This window comes from Lissotriton vulgaris, chromosome 6 (genome assembly GCF_964263255.1).
Source record: "Lissotriton vulgaris chromosome 6, aLisVul1.2, whole genome shotgun sequence".
In the NCBI taxonomy this organism is placed as follows: Eukaryota; Metazoa; Chordata; class Amphibia; order Caudata; family Salamandridae; genus Lissotriton; species Lissotriton vulgaris.
Genome location: NC_141694.1, coordinates 53,416,225 through 53,436,939, shown reverse-complemented (window position 1 = coordinate 53,436,939; position 20,715 = coordinate 53,416,225). Strand labels below are relative to the sequence as shown.

General features: G+C 48.2%; 1 protein-coding gene across 4 annotated transcripts in view; it reads left to right on the top strand.

The window, feature by feature from the left end:
• Nucleotides 1-20,715, top strand: part of LOC147706778 (uncharacterized) — a 475,050-nt gene that overhangs the window by 54,717 nt on the left and 399,618 nt on the right. For all 4 annotated transcript variants that reach the window (XM_086925910.1, XM_086925909.1, XM_086925907.1 and 1 more), the window contains exon 2: nucleotides 2,683-2,820. In XM_086925910.1, coding sequence (XP_086782036.1) covers nucleotides 2,688-2,820 — 133 coding nt within the window. In that variant the 5' untranslated portion in view covers nucleotides 2,683-2,687. The remainder of the gene's footprint in view (nucleotides 1-2,682; nucleotides 2,821-20,715) is intronic.

The following is a 20,715-nucleotide window of genomic DNA, read 5'->3' as shown; positions in this document are numbered from 1 at the left end:
AAAGGAAAAAGGAAACCCAAGACCCCATAACTAGAAAATCCCCAAAGTCCGTCCCCAACGGGGGACAGGGCAACAAGTCCAAAGAACAAAAATAGTCTGTCGCCCCAGGGCAACTGATCAAATTGCAAGGGGGGGGGGGGCGTCATTTGTCCAAAAGGGAGCCAGAAGCTGGTTCAGTAGGCTGGAAGCAGTGATTTGGCGGTCGAGTTCTCTCCGGCAAGGGCCTCAGTGGCCGCGGACAGGGCTTCATGCTGGCCCTTGGCTATCTCCTATCCGGGCTGTCGTCGAGAGAGCCTTCGCCTGCCCTGGCGCTGCCATCCTGAAGGGGAGACCTTGGGTCTCAATGTGGAGCTGCGATCGTCGTCGTCTTCAGTAGACTATGCCAGTCCCAGTAGGCTGCAGGCTTCTGTGAGTGAGCGGATCTGGTGGAGCTTTCCATTATGGCGGAAGATGAGGCGAAACGGGTGACCCCAGGAGTATGAGATCCCCTTTTGCCGGAGGTGGTCCGTGACCGGGCGAAACTGGCGGGGCCTCTGCAGCGTGATCAGGGCTAAGTTCTGGTATAGCACCGGTGAGTGTCCCTGGTAGGAGATGGGGTGGAGGGACCTTGCTTTAGTGAGTATGGCCTCTTTGGTCTTAAAGTCCTGTACACATACCAGAATGTCCGTTGGTGGTGCATTAGGGGCCCGAGGTGGACCTACTCTGTGTGCTCTGTCAAGGACAACGTCAGATTCCTGCGGCTCTCCCAGGATGAAGCGGAAAAGATCCAGAGTGAACGCGAAGATGTCGCGGGTGTCCTCGGAGAGCTTAACCCCTCGGATCCGGATGTTGTGTTGTCGAGAGCGGTTCTCCAAATCCTCCATCTGGGTCTAAAGATCGACGAATTACCTCCTGCTACAGCACGTTTAGGTCCGATGTCCTGGCGTCTTGTGTCTCCTCCAGGGAGGCTACCCGCTCTCCGACTCCATCGATGTCCCGTCGAAGTTCCTTGACCTCTGCAGCAAACTCAGATTTAACCAATTGTATATTTTCTCTGAGGGTGAGGAAGAGCGGTTCGAGGAAGGCCTTCGTGATTGGTTCGTCTCCGGTGGATGGGGGGCCCTGTCCCGCCCCGGTCTCCGGGGTCGCGGCCACCATGTCGGGGCTGGAGAGCGAGCAGCCGAAGATGTCCTTGAGGCCCTTCGCCTTGTTGGTTCTACCTTTGGACATGCTATCAGGCCTCACCAGGTAGCAAGGACGTGAGTCCCGAAGGTAGGGTGTGTACTTCCGAGGAGAAGGCCGCCGCCACCGAGCAATGCAATCTGGTCACTGGGCCCTTAGAACAAGGGGGGGTTCTCCCTGCCCGGTCAGGTCGGTGTCCCCGCTCCGGTAGTCGCCCCTCCGTTCACCGCCCGGCTACCCTGCTGATTCTCGCAGTGATTGGCCGCTGTTCTCCTCCGATCCAGGGCAGCTCTTATTGTTCCCAGCAACCTGCGTATGTGGGGTGTCCACGGGTCACCTCCCACTGTCGCCCATGTCCATCTGCGCCAGGAGCTTGTGATGACCTCTCCTGTGGGTTATGCTGGAGGGCGGCACCTCCCGACCTCCACTGCCGGCAACGGCGATCTCCGTTGGGCCCAGGCCTCCGGCCTCAATTTTGGCGATGTGGCTGGCAAGGTTGTGCCACTCTAGGCTTGTCCCGCTCAGGGTTGAGGTTGCCGCTGGAGGGCGCCCGGGTGTCTCTCCCCCATCCCGGGAGGAGGACGTCGACCCCAGCACCGGGAGACCCCGGCCTATTATGTCTTCAGGCCTGCAGTTTGTGGCGTCTCTAGGCCAGGCCCTCCCCCAGGGGCGGCCCCGCTCTCCCACCCAGGGCAGGCGGCAGACCGGGTCTCCTGCAGCTCCCCTCAGGCGTCGGCGCTGGTCCTGGAATCAGCAGGCCCGTGTCCCCTTGCCCGTTGCGCCGCAAAAGCTATGCCGCCTCCGTCGCCGTGTGGGAAGGGAATGCCTCACCTCCACTCCCGGTCGATGCTGCAGGCCTGGTGTGGCTCCTTGAGTCCTCCGGTGCTCCCCAGGCGTTGCAGATACTGCTGCGTTCGCTTTACTACCGGCCACCGGCTCCACGGGCTCCCGACCAGGAGCGCTGTCACCTCCGTGCGGCAGAGAACGTGCCAGGCAGAGGCCATAGAGCCGGAAGCTAGCCTCAGAGGTCTCTATCACGGACCGCCCCTATTGGCAGGCCTCTGCCGCGCTGGTGATATCACTGCCGGATTCGTGAGCCTCCTGCCCGGATTCGGCATTCGCGGTCAGCCGCTGGTACAACCGCCGACAGGGAGGGACAGTGCGGGACTCCGCCGCCAGTTCCGTGCTCCCCAGCTCTTCCAGGTGCCATTAGATGCTATTTGCGGCGGACGGCGGGCAGGAGCTCAGGAAGAACGCATCCTACCTCGCCGCCATCTTGGCCACCTCCCCTACACTCCTCTTTTAAAGCGGTCTTATGCCACTTATAAAAGAATCGGTTCACAGTACAATTGCAGTGTTCTTGATTTTAGTTAAATAGTATCCTTCTAGCATTCACTCCATGGTGTTGTCTATGTATGCCTCTAGGCTCCCTTACTCTCAATGGTGTATTTCTACCTTATCTTTCATCTTTGGGGTGAATTGTACAAATATTAAAACATGATCTGTGGCTTTCTATTACAGTAACAATGAAGAGACGAACGGAGCCTACAGAAGGAATTAGCCCGTTGACCAGTAAGAAGAAAAGGTTGGAAGAACTCGGGATAAACCTAAGCTCCACATCCAATGATGACGCCCAGTGCAGTAATCAAGCGACTCAAGGTGAGCAAGGCCTGAGGGTGGCACCTGGATCTATCCATTCTTTTTCATCATTTGGACAGTGCCATGGTTTTCAATGAATTCCAGAATGTGTCTTTAGATATCTTGCAGCCCTTGACCTCCTTAACACATTCTGAGATTACCTGTCCCAGAGGCTGCCATGGCAAGCAGTAACTGCTGGCAAATTATTGCAGTACTGCAGCATTACTACAGGCGTCCTTGCTCACTACCTCCCTGGGGGTTCAGAGGCTAATTAGAGAGTTTTCCAGTCACGTGGCTCACTGTTGCTATAATTGTCCAGAAGTCTGTAAAGAGAAGGATGGCAAAACTTTCCTCCAGCCCCTAAGAGTTTGAAGAGTGTCTTACATGGTCTTCTGTAGAAATTTGTTTAGTTCTCTCGCCAGCGGATTTTTTTCCCAAAGACCACAGTAAAAATAATATAGGTTTTCGGTCATACCTAATCATGTGCTGGCCATTCATATTTCTTTCACATGTTCTTCCTCTGGTAGTCGGTGAAGGGCCTTTTAGACTGTGAAGCACCTCTCTTTCACAGGGACCAGATTAGCTGGACTGTATTTATCCCATTTGTAGTTTGATTGTTTTTTTTGTATGAAGATCAATATTGTCGTGCCTGCCGCACTCCTGGTTTTGGATGCGGCAGGAGCGGAGGACTTGTTAAAAGCCCACCTCTTACAGCAGAAGACTGCTTAGAGTTTTAGATTTCGCGTCTGCAATCTTCTGCCCTAGGAACACTTTCTTCCACTTATGGGTCATTTGCACGTGGTGCCTGACGCCTTCGGCGGTGTTGAGGTCCATCATCTTTCTCACCGGTTCTTGGCGTCCTCTAGTTCCTGCAATCTGCTCCAGCTCAGCACTCAAGGATCCCTTACAAAATACAATAAGAAAAATGGTGGTATTGCGCACTGCGCCAATGTGAAGATGTCAACCATATATGCAATAACTAACTGATATGCTCATTTGCCTGCTAAAACTCTGCTTGTGTTTTACAGCTGTGACTCCTCTGAAATAGACAATTCCACACCAAATAGCAATTCCTTGTTTCGGACATTCTAAGAAATAAGTATTTAGACCTAATAAGGCTCTACACTATTTTTGTGTGTTTTGTTTTTGACCTTAGCTTTTTGTCAGACATGTATACAAGAAGTCATTGCATATATATATATATATATATATATATATATATATATATATATATATAACCCAGACTTTGGATATTTTTTATGTAATTGAAGTCTTTCTTTGTCTCGTGCTGCTTACAACCTTAAATATGCATACAGTCACCCTTATATAGTCATGTTTTTTTTAGATATCCTGTCCTTGTTTAAATCTGTTTTCCTTATTTTCATACATTGTATTCTACTCCTGTGTATGCAGTCCTTTACTTATAAACATGCAAGAGGGGATTTATTCAGGTATTGCATTCATGTAAACACTCCTGTTAAAACAGTTATGGTATTTTGCAATGGTATATACATGCACTGATCCCTCTATTCTTTTATTTACATTCAGGAGGTGAATAGCGACATTTGAGCTCCACACATCATCCTGACTTTGACTCCGTGGGACATATGTTTTTTCTTTTCCCATCCCCTCTTCCCCCAATCCACCTCGAGTTGCTTTGATACATGTTGGGCAGGCTTGGTGGTGGGTGAAGTTGGGAACTTGCTTCACGTTCCTCCTATCGCTCTTGCAGAAACTCAGGTGAGATCTGACATTATAAGATGGTTACAGTATTCAAGTCTAGAATTAATAGTTGCTCCGACAACTCTTAGGGGCCGATTACAATCTTGCTATGAAAGCCCTCCGTACTACTCCGATCCGGAGGGCTTTCCAAGTGAATCGTGCTCCTGGAGTCAGAGCGACCGATTCCGATGCATCCATATAGTGATGGACTCGGTTCGCTCAGACTCCTATTGAACTCTATGGAAGCCTGTATACCGTACGCGTACACAGGCTCCCATAGCAAAAAGGGGTGGGTGGGGAAAAGCCTGCACCCGGTGGCGGGGGCCCTTGGTGCCTGCCACATTATGCATCGCCTGAAAGAGAGGACCCCCCACGGGACCGATTCGGAGGGCCCGGGGTGAAGAGGGGCTTGCTACAGCCCCCTGAAGTCCGATTGTGACAGCCGATTCATCCTGGCAAAACCAAGTCGATACGGCTGTCCGAATCGTGCATCGTACTCGCTTGTATCGGGTTTGGAAACGATTCGTTCAACACGGACGAGAGTTTTGCATTGTACTTGGTCGTTCGGACCAGGGGACGATTGGGTCGAAACAGCAACTCCGTATCGGATTCGCTCGTTACGGATCACGTTAGGAGCCCTTTCTAACGAGATCGTAATCGGCCCCTTAGTGTAAAAGCAAGAACCAGTGATATGCTACCTACATAATGCACATTAACATGTGCAGCTTTTAAAAATTAGAGCGATTTAAGGCTGAAGGGTTCACTTTCACTTTATTGCAGGGAGACATGATATTGTTATGTTCTTTCTCAATTTACATAAAGGATAACTTCTGTCTTGCATGCGTTTTACTGAAGACTATCCATTTGTGGGCGTTTCAACCAATCATTCTGAAGCCAGGAAGATAACTTAAAAGAGGTGACCTTTAACAAAGTGTGTGTGTCATGCACCTAGATGTGAATATATAGTGGCCCATTCTCCAGCAGCCGAAATATGTATTGGGATAGTTGTGTTGCCTGTGTGGCACAGAACTATAGTTTTATTTCCTACGAGAGCATAAGCAAACCCCCTTAGTATTCGAGAGTACTTACTGAAAAAGCTCATGGATCCAATCCAAAGTTGTGACTGCAGACTTGCCTTCCAAGGAGTGAAACACCAAATAACATGCCAGTGGAGCATGAGCCCACAAATGATTGTAGGGGTTCTTGGCAGTATTTGCAGATGCGATAAGCTCATACATTGCAGTCCACTTGCTTTTATAAGTGCTCACTAACAACTGTATGCGATAAGAGGACCACAACTTTCAGAACTCATTCAACATTCTTTTCTTGGAGTATTGCCAAAATTTCTGTTTAAATCTGTCCGTTATTGGTTTGTTCTCATGCATATGTTTGGCAACTGAGCAAATCTCACATGCCCTTGAGGGCTTCAAAAAGTTGAATCTGTTTCATATTTGCTGTAAGCTTGGAAATATCTTGAGATGGGTTGGATGATGGCTGATGCTGTGAGAAAAGAAATGCTTATTGCCCCACAGCTTTACCTCGAAATATCCATTTTGTTGTACAGCACGTTGGAAACGGTCCACAGGCATCATCTGCTTCATCGTGGCGTGTTAACTTTGATTTGAGAAAGCTCTCTCTGTTGGGACAGCTCTCTATTAAAATGTTCTCTGTTCTTTAAAAAAGTGTCTTCCTTTCATCTCCTTTGGTACGATGCTTCTGCTTAATGAGATATGGCCTGCTAGTTTATTCAAAGGTTCTGGATTATGAGGAACATATTTTAATGGAAAATTGAAAGTTACTTTACTATAAATCGGAGTACTCCTTCATGATTATGCTCCCTGCCACATATAGCTATTAAATGTTTGTTCTCCCATTAATAAGCTTTCAATTAGAACATGATGGCAGCTGGTGAACTCGTGGCCAGACCTCTCTGGAGAGTGATGGACTTCTGAAATGTAAACATTTTTGTGTTTATGTATATTGAAATATAGCCCTTCTTCTCTAGACCAGTGGAGATAATTCTATAGTTGAGAAACATACCACCAATGAAGAATTATACTTTAGGCAAGTAACATTTCTGTCTCTGCATCCCGTGTATTACCAATTAACATGTCTTATAAGCTTACTGAGAAGTAGGTAAAGTAAGTAATATGTAGGTACAATTGGATATTGTTGAAGCACAAAGTAAAATGGCAATGGAAATGTTGTATATTTATGAAGGAGCAATGAACATTTGAAAGAGCTGAAGTGATAACTTGAAGTCTGTACACCAAACTTTAGTGAGTTGATTTTTATCATCTGTTGCTGTAGAGAAACAAGAGGCAGAAGTGAGCCTGACTAATTTGGATAGCAGCAGCAGCAATATGTCATCCATCACCTCCATCTTGTCCATCAGCAGTTCCGACAGTGACGAATTCTACGAAGAAAACTTTGACTACAATGACCTCGATGAAAGCGATGATGACAGCTATATCTTCATCTGAGACTGTTACTGCCATGGTAATGGGGCATGATCAAAGCAACTGCCTGGTCCAGTTGTTTCCACTCATTAGGGCTGGTACATGGAAACGGAGGATCTCAACCCCTTGGGCTTGATAGGCACAAACATAAAGGAAGCTGCCGTGAGCATTTTGTTTCAATTAAGCCAAAATTACAGGATGTTCTGGAGCCAAAGCTACATTCTGGATTTACTTTTTCACCTTTCCGTAATTAAATTGTTGAACTTTTTTGTAATTTAAATAATTATCAAACGTGGTTGAAAGGTTAGCTAATTATATTTGATCTGAGAAGATTTGTTTTTCCTCCTGACTTGCTAATTGGAATCAAATGGAATAGTGTGCACTGTAAAGGATTTTCCATTATCCCACTAGTTTTCATCTCCGAACCCCTGCTGACGCACTGAAGCGTGAAGAGCTGCATGCCCACACCGGTACAAAAGGGGGGGACAAAAGGGGGTGTGATGGACGGAGCATCTGAATCAATCAAACACTCACACCCAGTCAAAAGATCTGGGTTTAATCCATCACCGTTCTTTAGCTCACTCTGCCACCCCAGTTCAGACATGGCTATATGCAAATCAGTCTGACCCTGTGCCTCATGGGAACAGTCCAGCCCGAACTGCCAAGCCATGTCTTCCCTGGACAGGAAACAAGCTTCTGAGGACCGGTCTCTGGCATTCCAGCCGTCTTCAGCCCGGCTTGCTTGAATCCAGTGGCAAAGTGAGCAAGGGACTCACGTCTGAGCATACCCTGCCACACTTATGGCGGCCAAAAGCGGTACAAAAGGGGGTGGTGATGGACGGAGCATCTGAATCAATCAAACACTCACACCCAGTCAAAAGATCTGGGTTTAATCCATCACCGTTCTTTAGCTCACTCTGCCACCCCAGTTCAGACATGGCTATATGCAAATCAGTCTGACCCTGTGCCTCATGGGAACAGTCCAGCCCGAACTGCCAAGCCATGTCTTCCCTGGACAGGAAACAGGCTTCGGAGGACCGGTGTCTGGCATTCCATCCATCTTCAGCCCGGCTTGCTTGAATCCAGTGGCAAAGTGAGCAAGGGACTCACGTCTGAGCATACCCTGCCACACTTAGGGCGGCCAAAAGCTGTACAAAAGGGAGTGGTGATGGACGGAGCATCTGAATCAATCAAACCCACACCAGCAAGTATCCTTAACCTGCCATAACAACCAGAGTGAGACAGGCTTTTCAAGTAAATTGTGATTTTACTACTGGACCAACTATGACAGCTGAGTTTTCAGAGTCTAGTGTAATTCTAGTGTAATTCCAGTAAAATGATTAGGGTATGGAGCATTGGGAGTGGAAAAGGACTTTTGCTACTAAATTGTGTATATGTTTTTTTAATTTAAGAATCTAAAGGGGATGTACCAGTCACGTTGCACTTGTTGAATGGAATATTAACAGCACTGACAGATGCTATGTAGTATCCAAGTCTACCAGGGCTAAGTGCGACCAGGAGGTGGGAGCAGGACCCTGATTTTAAATACTCCCATAGATACCTTCTAGTGCCGCTCACATGACGTTTGCGTGATGTCAGCAGTTTGATTTGCCTGTAGGGCCTCCACAGACCTGCAGATATTGCCCTCTTTCAGTAAGTTTTGTTCACATTGGAAGTATCCTTTCAAGTAAGATGACATACATGCTTAACAGTTGGACACCATTATAAGCTAATCGGGTAATCCCAGAATGCGTCAAAGGACCTGGGAACAATACGGTAAGAACAACAATTGGTCCTGAAGTACCTCTTTAGAAACCCAAAGAGGAAAAAGACCCTTGAAATCAAATCAATGAGTCATCGAAAACTTTATCTCATAGTCACTGAACAAAGGCGTAGAACATTATTCAACAATACACCAGAGAGAAAGACAAAAAACAACGGAATCTTTGAGACATTATCTTCTTTACATAGAAATTATAGAATGAGGATAATCAATAAAGCATATATCAATAGACGGTTGTCCGGACAGAAAGTGCTCATGTGCAAGGTGAATACAGAAAAGAAAAGTCAAAAAAGAAACAATTGAAAATCAAGGTATCATATTTATACAGATACAGCACTGGTTGCAAGATAAGTAAACCAGTGCTCCTAGGCCTGTTTACTACAACGTTGTGCTATATTATTACATGTCCATTTTACAGAATGATGCCGCTCGTTTTAGAATGCACCATCCAATTTCAGAAAGGACCAGCATAGTGTATTCCAGGCCATGAAATGAGGGGTGTTGACGTTTCAACCCGACTTAGGCATAGAGGGTAATTGTAGACCTACGCATGCAGGTCTTCATCAGGACAATCAAAAGACAACCGCAGTTAAATCCTGAAAAGGCGAGGTAAGTCTCCAGCTCACTGTGAATGGGTGGTCAATTACATGGGTATGCACCAGACTAATGCATAAGTCACAGTGAGTAGGCGGTCTTACCAGCACACTGAGGTGGAGTAATGTGGCTCTTTAATTGGTTTCAGAAATGCGGCTGCTTGATGTTCGATAAATACCTGACAAAAGTCAGGTAAGTCGGCGAGCACTTTGCCAAAATATTCGTAATAAACGGCCGTGCGGTAGAAAAGAAGTTTCTAAATGGCTGTAATTCTATGGGCCCCCAGCAAAAGTCCAGTAGGCAGGTGAGCACATCACCAAGGTCCTCTTCAAAGAGATGGCCGTGCTGCAGAACACGGTAGCTCCTACCAGTGTGCTTGCTGCGACGTAACAGTTGGACACAACACTTTGGAGTGAAGCATGGCTTGAGGTTGTTGGGAGGTTCAAATTCATGCTGTGGAGGGTGTTCTGGTCATTTACCTTGAGCCTTTTTTTGAGGTATTGTTGGCTGTGAGGCAGTAGGGCTACTTATTCTAAAGCTTTGCTGAATTATGCCTGGGTAAAGGGTAACCTAGGCAAGACTTTGTCCTACTCTGTTTTTCCTCAAATTTTCCGTGGTTGTCTGTTTATGGTTCCTGAATGGAATGGCTTGTAATCTCTAAGGATTATTTAATTTCCAAATTTATTTTTCTTTCCTCTTTTTTTCTTTTCCTCATTGAAAGAAAATGCTTTTTCTTAAAATAAAGATTTTCTTCTGCCAGATTGTTCCAGTCATAAGCTCTTTCAATCTATGTTATTTTTTAACATTTTAGTAACCTTGTTTCATACTTGGGGGATATAGATTCGTCCACCTGTTTCTAACCTTTAAAACAGGGAGTGCGGTGCGTAGATTACAAAATATATATATTTTTATGAAAGTTTTCTTAGGTAGTACAGTACAGGTTAGTAATACTCCATAAGTGAGCAAAAATGTCCCATCATCTGTTCATCTTAAACAACAACATGGCATATCAAAACCCGCTTCTCCCCACCCACTCCCCCGCATTCCAACAGCAGCCCACACTATTCTAGTAATATAAGAACACATTAAACCACAACTAGAAATGGCATCAGGGGTGGCGCGATGACCATCCCGGTTCATTGCACCTCCTCTCCCCCTTGCAGTCCCTCTAGGGAAAAATATGATGATAACCATTTCCCCCAGACATTGTGGAGTTTTCGGAGAGAGCCTCTACTAGCATATGTAGCTTTTTCAGCTATCAAGTACATATCCACACCTCTCTTCCACTCATCTACGGTGGGACACTCCCAGCTCCCAAGCGGCGAGCCACAACTCTCTTCACCACTGTCAACCTGAGGTCAAAGATTAATAGTTGGGCCCAGGAGAGATCCATATCATTAGGGATACCCAAAAAAAGGTACTTTGGGTCCAGGTGGAGGGGTAACGATAATATGGTTTTCCAATGATAACTTTCCAATAAGATTGTATGTGGGGACAGCTCCAGATGATGTGAAAAAAGGAGCCCTTGAAATCGCTGCATCTCAGGCAATGTGGAGCGGGTGCCCTTCCTATGGCATGGAGGCAGCTCCGATCTTAGTAAACACGATTGAGGTGCGTAGATTTTTAACCTCATAAGTGAGGCGACAAGAAGATTCATCCTTTTTCTTTGCACCTTTTCTGCAATAATGGATCTGCAGTCTGCATGTAATGCATGCTCAGATATCATATCACTTCCTGTTTCTGTTCTTGGAATATGTTTGGGAAAAGTTTTGTTTTAATAGGCGGATATGCCAAAATGTAAACATTAATCTTAGAGAAAAGGATTTTCTCTGCAAACGTAAATGTTACCTTTTGAGTGGCTACTGGGTAACTCACCAGAGAGACTCCTAAGACTACACTTTCCTGATTTTTTCTTTTCTAGCAGTTTCCCATGTTTCCTTTTTGAAAAGTCTTTCTTTTTAATATAGCCTTTATTTATTTTGCTTTTGAAGTCCAGCTAATCTTCTGTTTTGTTGATGAAAATTTTCTTCAATGTTTTAATTCTAATTTGTGGATTTTTTTCACTTTAAAAATCATTGTCCTGCATTCTGGAACAGCAACATTTCCTGTTCTCGCTGCTTAGCTACTTGGGGGTTGGGGGGATATAAGACAGTCGTAGCATAGGGGACCTAAGAAACTAGAGCAAACAGTGTACACTAATGTTTAAAATATATATTGGATAGCAGCGGCGGCTCCTCCGCTATAGCAGAGGAGCATCACCCTCCCTTCAGCCTCAAAACATAATAAATAAAACAATAATAAAAGGGTTTATTATCGTTTTATTTGTCTTACACTATCGAGGCTTGGGGGCGAGGCCGTCACGGAGGGGTAGTGGTGAGCAGGGCACGTTTGTCACTGCGCATGATGATTTGGCAGTCCGTCTCAGGCCGGCCAAATCGTCATGCACAGTGAAGCTCTCTCCAACCCAAGGCCCCAGCTGAATTGCTGGGTTGGACAGAGCAAGCACAGGCTCCCAGTATCACTGTGAGCGCAAATCCTCAGGCCTATCCTGAAGCTGCTTTTAGCATCACGAGGGATGAAAGACGTAGCCGAATGGATGACGACCAGCCGCCTGAAACTGAACTCAGACAAGACGGAAGTCCTCATCCTGGGCTCCTCGCCCTCCGCCTGGGACGACTCCTGGTGGCCCCCCGCCCTGGGCACCGCACCCAAACCGACAGACCACGCACGCAACCTGGGCTTCATCCTGGACTCCTCCCTCTCCCTGACCAGACAAGTCAACGCCGTCTCCTCGTCGTGCTTCAACATCCTGCGCATGCTACGGAAGATCTTCCGGTGGATCCCCACCGAGATCAGGAAGACGGTCACCCAGGCCCTCGTCACCAGCCGACTGGACTACGGCAACGCCCTCTACGCCGGAACCACCGCCAAGCTCCAGAAGAGACTCCAGCGGATCCAGAACACCTCAGCCAGACTCATCCTCGACATCCCACGACACAGCCACATCTCCAGACATCTGAGAGACCTGCATTGGCTCCCCATCAACAAAAGAATCACCTTCCGTCTCCTCACCCACGCATACAAAGCCCTACACGATCAAGGCCCGAGCTACCTCAACAACCGCATCAACTTCTACGCTCCCAAACGCCACCTCCGATCAGCCAGTCACGCCCTCGCCGCCGTCCCCCGCATCCGAAGAACGACTACAGGAGGAAGGTCCTTCTCCTACCTGGCCGCCAAGACCTGGAACTCCCTCCCGACCGACCTGCGCCTGACCCAAGACCACCTCTCCCTCAGGAAGAAGCTCAAGACCTGGCTGTTCGAGCAGTAGCAGCACCCCCCCCCCTCCCCCAAGCGCCTTGAGACCCTCCGGGTAAGTAGTGCGCTCTATAAATGTCTTGATTGATTGATTGATTGATCATGAAAGCAGCGCCTGGATTGGCCACAGGGGATTCTTGGAGCCTGTGCTAGTGACGACGGGAGCAGAAGAGCAGAGATGCGACGAAGCGGCAGGTACGTTTATTTTTGTGATCTCCTTTGTGCCTTCTTTGTTTGTGCTCCGTCACCCTCTCACGCCACTCTGCCAGGACACGAGCTGCTACCGTTGGATAGTCTAAAAGACCTGAACCATTAATTCCCTCTTCTGGACAGTGCAAACAAGGTCGCCTTCAACCAGATCATGGATCGTAGCATGGGCTGTATTAGACTATCTTGATTTGTGAAACACAGCATGCTACAGAAATGGTTAGCACTGCACATCAGTGATCAAAAGGAAGGATATTTACTCGCTCAAGGACATACTGTCTTCCGTGAGACTTTCCTTTTTGTGTTTATATGGTTCTTAGATGATTTGCTGTATTCCTTGAAGACAATAAACATATGTTTACACCCTTTTGAGGGTGTTTAACTTTGAAATGGTATTCTTTGTTGCTCTTATGTGCTGTGAAGTTAAAGCGTCAGTATTACGAAGCATACATTGCCACCACTTGTATTCCTATGTTGTGAGTGACCGGCTGCTGCTAATATTTCGCTGCATAGCATGTTCAGCTGGCAAATGCTTGTAAAACGTTTGTTTTGTTTCTTGTGAAATTCTCTTTTGTCTTTCCAGCATATTGACATTTTTCAGTTCCGACATGCCCGTCCATTACCGTAATCACTTTTTTGTTATCTAAGCCTTTCTTTGTTTAATCATAAGTGACGTCCGTCTTCTCTAAAGGTCGTCGTGGGGCTAATACCAAGCAGAAGCAAACCCTGGGCGTAGCTACACATGTTATGTAATCCTTGTCACCTCAGTCCCTTGCAGTGGTTATGCTTCTGATTCCGGATTGGCTCAGAAGTAGGCTCTACTCTGAGACTTTGTGTGCTAACTAAAGGTAAGTGTTTCTTGTCTTTGATTCTTCCACCTCCAGTGTCTGGTTCTTTCTGATGTTTCGCTCGAGGCAGGAATGGGCCCTTTGTCCTGACTGCAGGTCCTTATCTACTCAACTCAGAGGCGTCCCTGAAGTATGGTCAGCACTAATAGTGGCGAAGAGGTGCTGCAAGACCGCTTACCATGACTCTCCCTAAAGTTCTGTACTTATGCGCTCCCTCCAGTAGCAGATATCTGTGCTGCCTAGATCTGAGCATTCCTAAACCTACTTCAGGGTGCAGCATCAATGAGAGAAGGATATTCTGTTCTGTGGTCTTCTTGGGTCCACTTAGTTCTCAATTTTGTCCATTATATTTTACACGTTTTAGCAAACTTAATTTTAGCAATATTATTTTTCACATGTTCTGTTTTCACCGTAGTGGTCTGAGAATACGCTGTAAATGGGCCTTCTTTTTAAAAAGCCTTTGCTGGGGGAGGAGCCAAGCCAGCGACCGAGATGGCCGCATAGACGCTCGGCTCCGTGAGCCCTCTCGCCCCGCGCATACATCCTGGCAAATATCCTGAGCCGTAACGGCATATTTAAGTAGGCGAAGGAGAACTATCACTTACCGTCTGCTCCTGAGGCTTCTACGTGCGGCAGACCCGGAGAAATGTCCCCGACTGTTCTGAGGCCCTCGCGGTGCTGGGACCGGGGTGTCGATTGAGAGGAACAGCCGGCCGCGACTGCGACAACAGCGGCCACTGGTGGCGGTGAGGAGTCGGCCGGAGGGCGCCGGTGACTTGATGGGCCGATGGCCGCAGTGACGACCCCGTCCACTTAGCGGTGTGCCTTGTGGGGCTGCGTGGCAAAGCAGGGTCGAGGGGGGTGCACGATATCTGGCCCCCCTCCCCAGTTCTGTGTCCGGGCATGATCAAGGATTACCCCCGGAATCGGCGGGCGGCTCCCGGGGAGCGGCAGAGATTTTGTTTAGCCCTTTGGTGACTCTTCTCCGGGGAGCCTGCCTTGCATTTTTGAGTCCCGGTTGTGAATCCTGTAGCGCTCAGGTTTGGGGCCCTTTCCCTGAGGTGAGGTGAAGAAGGACGAGGCCGGACTGGCTAAGATGGTGGCCGGCGCCCTCCTCTGCGGACCACATCCAGGTCGAACAGCTGCCGTGCGGATGAGATCAGGGGACTGGCGGCGCGAGAAGGAGCCCACGTCCAAAGATGTATTGGCTGCTCTAACGACCCTGCACGAGACCCTGATCTGTAATGCCCGGGACTTGGGAAGAAGGATGGCCGCCATTGCTGTCCCGCCGTTCCACACGGGCACAGTTCGATCTCAACGGAGTGCCGACGTGCCCGCTTCTATGTCCATGAAGAGTGCTCCAGCTCCGCCTAGGTTCCTGGAGCCGCTGCAAGACCCGGCTCCTGTGATTGCCCTGGACAGCACGGTTGTACATGCGAGTGTCTCTTCGGGGCACATGTCTAATTGGCGGCTGGGGAAACAACGCCGATTTACTTTTTGGGCTGCCCCGGCGATGTCTCCGCTTTTGCCGGATTGTGTGAGTCTCCTTCCTTGGATGGTGAGACTGTGTTCGGACTTGGGGAAGTTCTCAGGGTCAATATCGACACTAACGGATTTCCGCCATACATGCTCGGATGGGTTTGGGTTGCTGAAGTCCTATGAAGCGGTACCTCGGCCTGGCCCGCCCGGATCACTTGGACCCTCCACGCCGCTCTGTATACCGATTGATAAGTGGACGTATGTTGGTTCCATTGATAGACAAGGCCAGGGATGATACCGTCCAGAGTCTAGTGGACTTATTGTCGGCTAACGGTTCTTGGGGGACATTTGGCCGGGATTATATTGCTGGTGTGGTCGGTGATTGATGTTCTCCATGGATATTCTGATCTTGCTTTTGCGATGTCTCCTGGGCGCAGGGGTGAGGGGCGGGGCCGGGTGGCAAGATCGAGGGTCCTCCTCCACTTTTTTCTTCTCTTCTTCTTTCTCCTCTTTTTCTATATTTCGGGTCTCCATTAGGGCGACAGGCACGCTGCTGGGGGGGGTAGGCCGTGGCCTTCTGCAGTGGTGCAGGGTGGGGGGGTAAGGGGATGGGGTTTGTCAAATTGTCCGTTATTTGTTTCTATGGCCCTTTAGTCTTTTTCCCCTTTTTTAGTGTCGTCGTTCCTCATGTCCCCTACAGTATGTTTCATTTTGAGGGGTGGGGTTCAGCTTTGCTACGGAACGGGTTTGTGCCTAGATTTATCCTGACTTGCGTACCTTACCCCCAATACTTCATTTGTATTTGTACTATTTGCGGATATCCTGATTCATGCTCATTATTGTAGGACCATGTATGACCGTATGGTACTTATTTTTTAATTTTTCCTTATTGTAAAATGAACCTTCATAATCCTGAATTCAGACCTGTACGCCTGATTACAAGTTATGTCCTGGACATTTGTAGGACCCCGGTTTTCGAACTGTTATAACTTTCCACATTGCTTTGCTGTACGTCTGCTTTGACTAGCGGCCGGCCGGGGTGGTTGTAGACCCATAATTGTAATTGCTTGAAGTAATAATAAAGGCTCTCCAAAAAAAAAAAAGCCTTTTCCTTGCTACACAATCTGTACACTTCGTTCAAAGCCAGTAACAAGCAACAAGATATCTCAGTGCGTGCCCGTTTGGAGACATCTTCTAACACGCAGACACATCATTGCATCAGAACTGTGCTTCTGACACAGAGTTGTTTTATTATGTAAACAGCGCACTGTCCTATTAGAGGTCAGAGGGCACTCCGGCCACGACGGACCTGGGACGCATGTTGTTTTCACCATGCTGCTTTGCTTATGCTGATCTTCTATCCGGATCCTGCAGGAAGGGATTCCCAACTCAACACCAGACCAAATTATCCAGGTATGGGGTCTCAGGCTAACCTAAGAGATCAAGCAAAGGGTACATTCACTATGCTCTCAGAATAGAAATAGTGTTAGATAGTCAAGTCAAGTTTATTTTACATAGGTAATAAAAACCATTGCATTACAATCTTTTTTAAAACACCATATCTGGTGCATTCAATTATAAAAAGTGATTAAGATTCATTCAAACAGAAAATATCTCTTTAACAATCCCCTCAAGTGGAGACTATCTACAGACGATCTCAGCGCGCTAAACTGAAATGTGAGACTGAACACTTCATTAAGGGCCCGATGTAGGTGGCAAATTCCGGTCGGAAACGGCCGAAATCGGCCGTTTCCGACCGGTATTTGGCACTTTGAGATGTAGGGGGCCAGTATTTACCTATTCGGTATATTTACCGAATCGGTAAATTTACAGAATCTGTAAAATACCGAATCGGTATTTTTACCGATTCGGTATCTTCCAGATGTAGGTGGGACTCTTCTGAGTCCCACAGGCCTTTCAGATTCGGTATTTTAACACCCAATCCAATTGGGTGTTAAAATACCGAATCCAGGTGTGCATGCACATGTGTGCATGCACACCTATGCCATGTGACAGACAGACATGCCCTTAGGGCATGTCTGTGTGCCACACGGCACATAAGCCAGTATTGGGGGTGCTAGAGGGTGTCAAAGTGACACCCCCTGCACCCTTGCTGGAATCGGTATTTACCGATTCGGTAAATACCGAATCGGTAATGCCCATTGATTCCTATGGGGTTCAATGCCCATAGGAATCAATGGGCATTACCGATTCGGTATTTACCGAATCGGTAAATACCGATTCCTTCCGATTCGGTAATTTTTAAAATAAAATTACCTACATCTGCCCTTCTCTTTTTTACCACTTCTTAAATACCGATTCGGTATGAATCGGTATTTATGAAGTGGTAAAAAAGATTTACCTACATCGCGCCCAAAGCTTTTTCCTAACCTAAAGTTGGCTGCTAAGCTACCTTGCTATTTGGATGTAATCATTCTAGGAATATAGAAACTCGGTTGCTCCTCAGCACTTTCCCTGTGTTTTACTGAGGCCAGATTTAACTTTATATAGGCCGCTTGTTTAGAGCAGTAAAGTGCCAATCACTAGAGCAGGCAGGTGCCCATTGGACCAACTTGTAAAGTGAGCGGAAATGGGCATGTGTGATGCTTGGTGGGAACGGCACCCAACCAAGAAGGACTTTATGTGCTACTGACCTACGCACAATACACATAGTAGATTAGACAAGGCGCTAGTGTCAGAGTTGCCCGCCTTCCCAGGGATGGAGGTGAACCACTTGACGAGATTCCTGTCGGACCATGCTCTGGTTAGCTGAGTGACTCGATCGAACCCCCCCTGTACAGGGACCTCAGACATGGAGGATGCCGGAACCCCCCTATACAGGGACACCGGAGATGGAGGATGCCACCTGACACACTGGAAGATCAGGATGAGAGGGAATATATGACTCACAATTGGAGGGGGAAACCCAGTAGAGCCACGGAGTGGGAGGCATTGAAAGCGGTGTTGGGAGGTGTGGCCATGGGATTAACATGCGGGTCAGACGCCTATTGAACAAGAATTAAGAGAAGGGGGAAGACTAATTAGTAGAAGTCCAGACAGGTGACTTAGCACACCGCACCACCGACCGTCACAAGCGCGATATGGTTCACAACAGGGTAGGCTTATTGGAAATGTTTAACCAGCACTTGCAGACCGCCGGAGGGGATGAAGTAACTACACGCACTACTGACGCTAGACGAGATTCTCGAGGCGCTGAGGGAGCTCCCCAGGGCCAAGGTGCTGGGGGAGATGGGTTTCCACCAGAATTTTATCAAACCTACTCAGTAAAGCTGGCTCAACTCCTATTGCAGGTGTACAAGGAGGCTTTTGAGGGGGGACTTTTACCCTGGACCATGGGGTAAGGGGAGATTTGGATGCCCTTGAAACAGGGGGGTGACGACTTGGACCCAACGGCATATCCACCATTAACCGCGATCAAGTATGATGTTAAAATATTGTGTAAAGTACTGGCTAAGCATTTAGCACTGCATATGCCACTCCTGATACATGAAGATCAAAGTGTGTTCATACATAAGGCGTTTAACACAATATGCACAAGGTACAGGGCTTGAATGAGGAACTGGCACTAGTGGCTGTGGACCTTGAGAAAGTGTTTGATACCGTTGACTGAGGGTATTTCCAGGAAGTGCTGAGGTCCTCGGGAATTGACCTGTGGTTTTTCAAATGGGATAAACTCATCTATACTGACCCGAGTGCTCGAGTACGGGTGGGCCCGTGCCGGTCAAAGATGTAGACACTGGGGCGGGGAACATGCCAAGGCAGCCTGCTATCACTGCTTCTCTTTGCACTGGCCATTGAGCCGCTTGCAGTTTGGGCTCGTAGGGATCTCAAAGGTTGGGGCATACATATTGGGGGAGCCCGCAAGTAATCTCCCTATATGCGGATGATGCCCTGTTTTATATCTTCTTCCCTCGTGATGTGATACCTATGCAACTGTAGCTTCTGGAATTCTTCAGAGCTTACTCCGCATTGCGGCTAAATAAATGTAAGTTCCTGCTCTTCCCTCTGGCTGAATTGTTGGCATTGCCGCTGAAGCGGCTTCTGTGTCTTGGGCTGAAATGGGAAATGGGACATTTCCGATATCTAGGGGTACAGGTGATGCACCTCAATGTGTCCAGGGTGGGAGAAGCGCTTAAGGGATTGGTGGCTTTCTGGAGCTCTCTGCCGATCTCCCTTAAGGGTAGGTTGGCGGTTTCTAAGATAGTGGTACCACTGCGTTGCTTGTGCACTTTCTAGAACTCTATGTGTAATATCCCCATGCGAGTATTTAAGCAACTGAACTCAGTGTTTGTGTCTCTATTCTGTGTGGGCCGTCGTAGCAGAGTAGCCCGGCATACATTAACACGGCGGTATGAGTAGGGGGGACCGAAGCCCCCACGATGGCTTTATATTACTATGCATCTCAGTTGCAGCATGTGGCCCAGTGGATGAAGGAGGGAGATAACCGGGAAAATAGATTTCTGAGAGGGCGCGTCTAGCTGGCTAGACTGCAAATGGCTTTGATGGAGGGTGCGGGTATCTCTGGTGACATGCCCTATGTGGTCAAACAGACTGCAAACATATGGCAGTCTTTCGTAGAACGAATACTAAAACACACACCATTCCACAGAGAGCTCCCTATATGGATACTTATCCCAATGCAGAAAATTATGGATGTGATGTCATTTCAAGCATGGAGGGAGGGGGTTTGTCAGGTGTTTGGGGGTCTCTAGTTGGCAGAGATAGGTATCTTTGACCAAATAGGGACCCTTGCGTCTAGTCAGAGTAAGGGGGTACACTCCTAAAATAACCCCTGCTCACCCCCTTGGTAGCTTGGCACGAGCAGACAGACTTCTCTCTGAGGCAGTGTGTAAAGCATTTGTGAACACATACAGTAACCCAGTGACAACACTACAGATGGACACCACACAAGTTGTAGTATAAAAATAAGTATTTTTATATAGACTTAACACAAGACCCTGTCACCAGGTAGGTCGCCCCCTCAGCCGCCACACGGCCCCCCTGTGCCGCTGTCCCGCTGCCCGCTGTGTCCATGCCTGTGATCGTTGCAGTCCTTTTTCTTGTGCCCTGGACTGTTTTTCCTTTTGTGTGCCATTATTATTTAAGCCTTTCCTTTTTTCTCACCTTTTACTGTTCTCCTTATTTTCTGCTTCTTCGCCCCAGTGCCCTGTGCCCTCCCCCCCACCCGCTCCCCTCCCTCCCGCTTCCCGCCGCTGCCTCCCTGCGGCCCCGCCCCCCTGGTGCCCCATTCGCCGCCCGCTCCCGCCTCCTAGCTGCTCCAAACCCTAAAAGCCCTTCTTATGGAGGCCGCGCAGCGGACGCTCGCAGCGGCAAGCCCGTCCGCGCCCAGCGCCAGAACCCCTGGCCCCCGCTGAAACCAAGAAACCCGACTGAGATACAACACCACCCCCCTCCACGCACTCAACACCGGCCGACCAGCCGCCTGCTACCAAGCCACTCCGAAGCGCACCGACGGACCCTTCTC